The 8,384-nt window shown below is 35.7% G+C and overlaps 1 protein-coding gene across 1 annotated transcript in view; it reads right to left on the reverse strand.

Annotated features, from left to right (window-relative positions):
• The window catches only part of RNF217 (ring finger protein 217), a gene marked incomplete at its 5' end in the record, with an annotated part of 96,957 nt that overhangs the window by 14,945 nt on the left and 73,628 nt on the right, over window positions 1-8,384 (reverse strand). Inside the window, one exon of the mRNA XM_023529839.1 lies at window positions 6,907-7,140. Within this exon, the coding sequence (XP_023385607.1) occupies window positions 6,907-7,140 (234 nt within the window). The remainder of the gene's footprint in view (window positions 1-6,906; window positions 7,141-8,384) is intronic.

Genomic DNA, 8,384 nt, shown 5'->3' on the forward strand with positions numbered 1-8,384 from the left:
TAAAGCTTGAAAGCAAGGACCAGAGAAGTATCTGTCTGAATCTATTTTTTTGTCTGAGGACTCACCTCTTCATAGCTGAATATACAGGGCACTGGAAGAATCTTTCATGGCCTCTGTAGCCTCAACTCATTAGCCAGAGATGTATGGCATCATCCTGCTTTCAACAGGACACTCTATTCTGAACACAACACGATAAGGCTAAAATCTCACAGAGATACCCCCATAAAGTAGCAGGAGGGCCATCTAATGACAGTTACGTGAGGAAACAGGAGTATTCTTTGTGACCATTAGGTGAAAGCAGGAAAAAGTGAGATCTCAGCCTAAACGTAACAATGAATTCTTTTAAAACAGAACGGAATGATTCTGTAAGTAGCAAGTTTCTTAATAGGGGGAGTGTTCAACCAGTGTCTGGACGTCGCCTGGGAGCCCTTCTGTAGAGAGGATTCACACATGTGTCAACTGCTGCATTAGGTTCTCTGACAGATCTGAGAGGGTAAATGTGGCAAGGTAAGAATACAGAGTGTGGTTGGTGAGAAAGGCAGTCCCAACATCTTTCAGACGACTTTATAATGAGCACCAGACTTGCTTTTACCCACTATTCAGCAGGTAAGCAGAGAAAAATGGTTCTTTACCTAACTCTTGTGCTGAAGATCCAAGGGAGGATGTGATGAAGTGAAAAAAAGTTCTCAGTCCATTGCAGGTCACTTTGTGATAGCTGTGAGCCTTGATTATGACAATTAGTGTGGTTTAATCGTCAAATGTAGGCTAAAATATCAAATCAATTCCAATTTCAGCTTTTTTGTTAGAAGTTCAAGCAGGAGTGAAGACTCTATAAAATATTATGGCTACTTTACGCATCAAAAAGCAACACAGGACAACGTTAGCAAAGTATATCATTAGTATCTAGAGGGAGAAATGCATCCTGATAAAATTTAGTAGGCCTGCATCACAGGTGAGTTTTATACATTTTTTCAAAGGTAACATATATAACACACCCTTTGTTTAAGCTGGGCTAGAGGGCTAAACAACTTCATCTTTCTCTCCCTCACAAATTCATGCTAGTAGCAATCATTTAAGAAAGTACACTTGCTTTTCTATCAGCTCCTGACATCGATGATGTATTAATGCCAAGAGAAAACAGTGTATGTCATAAACTAAACTGATCTTGCAGGGCTAATGCACAATCTGATTCTCAATTTGTCAATGCTGTCAACTTAAAGTGATGATGTCAGACAAAAACCAAAGAGCAAACAAGCATACAAATTACATTTTCATGGAAAAGCTTTAACATTTTTATGTATGGAAAAAATTCTCAAATCAGGTGCAGCTGGGATTTGAACAAAGAAAGGATTGAAAGGCCCCCAGGAACAGAAATAGTGGGAAGGTTTTGCCACCTCTAGAAACAAGAGAAGAAAGAAATTTCTGGAGCCTAGTGAGAATTAGAAACATGGGGAGGAACCACCTGGGGGAAGCTATCATCACGGAAGGCCACAGCTACTGCCAGAGCTTTGCACTGAATTGGGAAGAGAGCGAAGAAGTGATGCATCTCCTATTCTCCCTTTCCATCCTCCTGTCTTCTGCCAATGCCAACCCTTGGTTGAACCCAAACAGAAACTGAGATGGTAAGGAGTCTGGAAAAGCAGTCCAAAGGGGCAGCTTTCTGGAGTACAGGATAAGTCAGAGATGGTTCGATAATAGACATGGGAAGAGGGTAAACTGAATATTACTCAAATTCCAGCCTTTCACTGAAGCATATTTTAAAGTACAACAATTAGGAATAACAAACACATTGATTTGATTATATCCTTGATGACCTTAGAAAAGTTCTTTTACCACATGAGGAAATAATGTATTTGCTCAGTTTTATAAAATGTGATTTCCACCCAAAGGGTTTATAATTATGAGAAAAAAGAAGGCTAAATATATAAATAAGACGAAGTTTCTCCAGGACATTTTATTGGCTTTTTCCTTTTACCTTATGATAAGTGAAAGCACCATTCTATTAGTTACTAAGGTTTTGCTTAGTATTTGTAGGAAGAGGGATTATCATTAGTTTTGCTTCAAGGAAACCATAAAGAGAATTACTTGTAGCATGTTCCCAGTGTTGATTTATGCGTTCCTTTCAACTTGCTCCAAATCGACATGAAAAGGGGATCATTTCTTGGTCTACATTTAGAAATTAGAAGGAAACCCAGAACTTGGCCCTACCTCAGTAAGACATCTGGGAGCAAAATAACTACGCTTAATCATTTTCGATCCCCTCCTCTCTTCCATGAAAAAAAATATAACTTTCCTTACTTCCCCAAACGTACTTTTTCATTTCTGTGAATTCAATGACCATCTACCCCTCAAATATTAATGCTTTCCATCAGATCACTATTTAGCATATGATCCATGTTTCCTGAAAATCTCTTTGATGCCTGAAAGTCTTCAATCTTAACATTATCAACACATTTTAAACTAGTTTTCCACTCCCCCAAACCATACCTCTTCCTCAAGAAGGTCAGTTTCATCCCTCCTTTACTCCTACCATCTGTCATCTAATCTTTTATTCTATTTCTATTCTTTTTGACTTCTCTATCCCCTTCCCAATAACCCAGGGTTGCTCATTCTGCTGCCCTTGCCAAAAATGAGAACAAACATAATAATTTCTAGCATGTGCTGAGCACTGTGCTGAGCACCATGTGTCAGACATGGTGCTAAACATTTGATATGTGTGACCTCGTTTAATTCTTACTACAGTCTTGTGACAGGTACTATCACTACCCCAGTTATCACCAAAAGATGTGGAAATTGTACCCAAGGCTACAGAGTAAGAATGTGGCAGGCTCAGTTTAAATCTAGTTGGAGGCCAGTGCTTTGACCTCCCTTTTCCAGCGAATTCAACATTTCAAGGCTTAGTTTAACATGCTTATTCTTTAACGAAGCCTTCCCAACCTCCTATCCCTTCGTCTTCTATGCTCTCAGTATTTTCCACCCAGATTTGTTACAGTACACATCATTATTTATGCACTGGCCTATTTATCAGTTCCTTCGACAAATATATTTGAGAGCATACTCTGTCAGACATAGTACTTGATACAGGCTATCAGCAAGAAGCAACCCTGGACCTGGCCTCCTAGAAACCAAAAGGAAAGAGAGTTGAAACAAACAAACAAAAAAGCACAAATACACCATAAAATCCGAGATGATAACTGCTATGGAGAAAAACTTTAGGTGCTGGTGATGTGTCTGTTTCCAGGCATCACATGAATGCCACTAAAGCAACTTCAATATTTTTATTTTCCCACCACTAACTTGTTCTCTGTATTGACATACAGTTGGAATTATATTAATAAATTATAAGAACTATTTAGGTTAGAGAGTAGATTTCAAATTGGAAGTTGAATCAACCTTGTAGAAATGGAATGGTATAACTTTTTGGCCTTATGACAAAAGCTGCAGGGGCAAGAAGACAAATATTATGAATGAAAAAGACTGGGTTTGATCAAAGGCAAGATTGTCTCAATATAAATCTCTCAGTTCAGGAATGCACTTGTTCTGTTTGATAAAGTATGAGTTTGACAGACTTCAGAACATAATGAAAAGTTCTATTTACTCAAACTTTTGATAGAAAGGAGATGTTGAATGAGGGCCTAGAAGGATAAACGGGTTTTTAGAGTTCTTGTTACTGCTTGTTGATATATTGTTTACCCCTTTTACATCTGCTGAGTACAAAAAAAATTAACAAATTGTATTTACAAAAATTTATTCAAATGATATCTCAAAATATGATATTTTAGATCTAAAATTTCATGAGATGCCCACAAATGTATTTCTTGCTATAAAATAGCTGTAATATTTTCAAGCAATTTTAACCTTGCATGTTAAGTGCTTCTAAATTGACAGCAAAAGCTATAATAAATGATCAAAGAGTGACATCTTAGATCAAAATATTGTAACTCAATGACTCAAAATGAATAATATTTAAATATACATTACAAGGGTTTATCGATAGACACAAAACCCACTTTAGGCTGTAAACAACATTACAAAAAGATTTTAAATTGCTCAGACATGTTACACATTATTAGTAACCCTTGTTCTGTTTCTGTTTCCTATGACTAAATTTATTTCATTTGAGTACTTAATTTACCACTCTTAGTAAGTTATGAAAAACTACACCTATGTGGAAGTGGGTTTTGTTATTAGAGAAATGAAATAAAAAAAAATACAGCAAACCTAAAATATAGTCATTGGTTCACTGCAAAGAATGAAGACATTAGTCCCAATTCAGGGTGCTGCTGTAATCATATGTCATAGTTGGTTTGCTGGAGTATCAGTGTCCTTCCTCATAATATCCAGACAGGTATGGGCATGTAAATCAGGTTGTTAGCATTAATGTAAGAGCTTGGAGTTTAATGATGAAAAATGCTATATAAATATTATACTAGGTAATAAAAATTTTTGCCTCAGGAATTCTTTAAATTATCCCTAGAATTTTGTAAAATATAGAAAGAGGGATTATTTACCTTTTCTGTTATAGATCTTCTATTCTACAAGAGTAAAGAAGACTAACAATTAAAGTCATCCTCCAATTCTGTGGTATCTTTTTCTTAAAAGCTGCTTAAGAGTTTCACTTTGAGATTTTAATCCCTCAATCATTCTCATGGATTTTAACTACTTCATAAATCAATAACATTTATTTTGTATTGAATTCCTCCTCTCCCCAAAGCAAATTTCCTTCTCCTTTGATCATCAAAAGTAAAAAACCGAGCTTATTAGATTTGAGACCTTGATCTATTTGCCCACTACATCTCTTCTTACCTTTAATCCACCTGGCAGACACTGGAGGAAGTCTGACATTGGGAAATGTTATCTGCCCGTGGTTCACTCAGAGTTACACAAATATAGGATGTTATATTTTTCAAGTTTTCTGTATTTCACTCTTAATACATGTGAATTGTGATAAATTATGCTCAACACAACATAATTTGGTGATTTTAGATGAAATGAGACCTATAACATTTTACCATTGCTATAACTGCATCTTAAATTACAACTCATTTTACTCATTTCATAAGAATAATATAGTTTAAAATGATTTTCAATTTGACTCAATTATATATGTATGTTTTAATTAAAACAAAATTCCAAAATAATATAGTCTGAGTTTATGTATATATTATATATAAATACATGTTGTCAATATATAAATTATAAAAACATATATAACATATAAAATATACTTAATATATAATTCTAAACATCATTTAGAAAAAAATCAAATACCTAAGTCATGGAATAACAAGTCCTTCTAAAACTAGTAATTTCTGATAACATTAATAATATATAATTGGACTAAAAATAACTTAAGAATATACGGAGTCAAATAAAAGTATTCTATTGCTGTCAGCATTCAAAATCACCGTGAGGCTATTATTTTCGTTATACAATTTTGTAACTTCCAAAATGCACACCTTAGGAAAGGAACAAAACAGTTTTTTCCTGATGGTTATACGTTAAAGAGACTAGCCTGCATAAAAATAGTAAGTAAAATAACTATGAGTGTCAAGCAGTTTCGAAGACCAATAACTCATTGAGAGGCTTTGATTAACCTAATCTAGCTCATCACTGCAACAGTGAAGGAAACCACTTGCTAACCCATGGTCCCCTCAAAGCTACGGAATGAATAATGTAGCAACCACTGCTTCCAAGACACAGAACAGGGTTAAAAACTTACCTTTAATGGAGATAACTTCCAACAGTCTTTGATACCACTTCATCCTGCCATTCTGTTGTAATGACAAGGATGAAAACTACTGCCACAGGCCTCATCATTTTTCTACTTCATTTACTGCCAAGGTCCTCAATTCTGCTGCATATTAGAGTCACCTCATTAGGCTCAGAAATTTGCCAGACAATTGTTTTGGACTGGGCCTGGGGCATTGGTATGAGCTCTCAAGGTGATTCCAATGTACAGTCAGGACTGTGAATCAATGATTTACTCCCATAGTTGCTGCCTTTAGGTTTCCCTGCCTTTAGCCTTGCCCTCCTGTGACATCCTCTATTAATGCTGCAAGAATTATCTTTCTGTAATGCCTACAGAATGAAATTCAAGCTTCTGAGCACAGTATAGAAGACAACACGATCTGCTCTTAAAACCTGAACAGCCTCCTCTCTCCCCACTAGCTCTACCAAGCACTTGTTATCAACATGCACTGACTCATCTCTTGCTCTGAAATGCTCTCCGCTGGAAAAATGCATCTTGCCTATGAAGCCTTTCCTGATATCCTAACTTTCACTCCTCTTTCTGTGTTCTCAAAGCACAAGTATACTAGTTTTGTGTTTTAGTTTGTCTTTGTTTTTGACTAATCATAATGAACAGGCATTTTAGAACATATGTCTCTCTCACCTTCATTAGACATTTTTGGAGTGAGGACTATGTTAAATTTGCCTCCGTAACCCCCAAACTAGCACCTACCTTGCACATACTGGCATTTTGTATTTGCTGAATAAATGAACGAAAGGCATTTTACAGTTTTCACTTATGATAGACAGAGCCTGAGGGAACTCACAAGCTTATACTAAAAGTCAAGCTTATACTAAATTTAAAAAAGTCTTAGTATTTATTTAATATTTAATAATAGTAATGACAATTACTGTAAAGATTAGCCTTCCAGTTGGGTTAAGAGGTGACTTTGAAACATGGTTAAAGTCGAAGAAAAACTTTAATTAAATCTTCAAGCATGCTTGTCCTCTCATCAGCGTCCCCAAACTATACATTTTCAGAATCATAGCCAATATATACTCACCTTTAGACTCCAGTAAGGGAAGGAAGCCCACTTACTGCCCACCACAAGTTGGCCTAATTTGGCTGCTCCCTTCATGTGACATCTAACCCATAACTCTGGAGAACATGCTTACTTTGTATTTGCTTTCTGATCTGGAAGGAGTGGGAATATGTCCTTTTCTCTTGAAGGTTGTAAAGTGCTTGCACTGAGGACATGGCTTGGTGCTGGAATCAATACGGCCAAGTTCCAAGAAGTACTTATATTTGATGGAGTCTTCGTGCGTTAAGTTATAGATAACTGTTGTTTCTTCCAGGAATTCAAAACATTCTGTGATAGGGCATTTGATTTCTACTTGGCCAACTTGTACCTGTGTCAAAGAGCAGAGGGGAGAAAAAACAAAAGGCACTAGTTATTATGTCTGTTTTTTTGTTTTTGTTTTTGTATAGTATTCTTTATTTAAGGATTATAGTAAATAATTACCTGTCATTTTTCATGATTCCTAACATAATAAATGGTAATCACTTTGGTACCCATATTAAGCAGTACCCAAATAATTAATCACTATATTATGTTTTCAAAATGAGTTATAGCATGTTTAAGCCTTCTCTATCATTACATTTGTGAACTTAAATGAACCTAATCCACAGGATCACCAAAGAAGCAAATTATCATCTTGTCCTCTGTAAATGTCAGGTGAGAGAGCATTCAGAAAATGTGCCAACTAAAGAAACAGCTAGGATGACAAGGTCTTTCAGTATATATATATACTTTCAAAGGCCTGCAGGTAAAATATATATATACATATATATTTTCGCTGACTCTTCCATATAAAGACCATATAGTGATTCTTAATCACAAGAACAAGTATGAAAATTAAGCCAATCACAACAATATAAAAAAAAAATCTTAATGAGATTTGGCTATTACTTCAGTAATCTATAAAATGAATTTCTTCAAAGGACCACAGTTAGATTAGGAGAGGAGAAGGGCACACTGGAATGCTACATTTAGCATTTGGTGTGGGATTCAGATATGGCTAACATTAAAGATTACAGTATAAGATCTAAGCACAAAGTGTAGACACAACTAAATTTTAAAGATAAAGACAATAAACTACTTTAAAATAAGGAGCACCTAGAATGTTCTCCATAAGTCGTGAACAAGAACTCTTTATATCCGTGGCATCATAATCTCTTTTGTCCATCTAATGGAGCAAACAGAGGCAGTGACAGCTCCAAATGGCAAATGATGCTAACCCATTCTTTTTCACTTGGTTGAACCTGACAGTCTAAGCAGGCAAAACACATTGAACTTAATAAAAAATACCTACTGTGAAGACTGAAGGATGAATGGGGAAAAGCTACCTGGTCTGGAAAAAAGCATCACCACCTAAAGCAATTAAAATAAAACAAACAAACGAACAAAAAAACCTTAAACTCATAGTAATTCTCAACTTTGCCGTCTACTTGGCAGACTTGAGGAAAGGTAGTTAAGCTACAGGCTGAAGGATGCATGGGAATGATATATTTAACACCAGTAAAGGACTTAAGCCAGACTGATTACAAAATAAAAGAGCCTGCCTTTGGATAAACCTCCTGATTAGTGCTCACC

This window comes from Pteropus vampyrus, unplaced genomic scaffold (assembly GCF_000151845.1).
Source record: "Pteropus vampyrus isolate Shadow unplaced genomic scaffold, Pvam_2.0 Scaffold43, whole genome shotgun sequence".
NCBI classification, from domain to species: domain Eukaryota; kingdom Metazoa; phylum Chordata; class Mammalia; order Chiroptera; family Pteropodidae; genus Pteropus; species Pteropus vampyrus.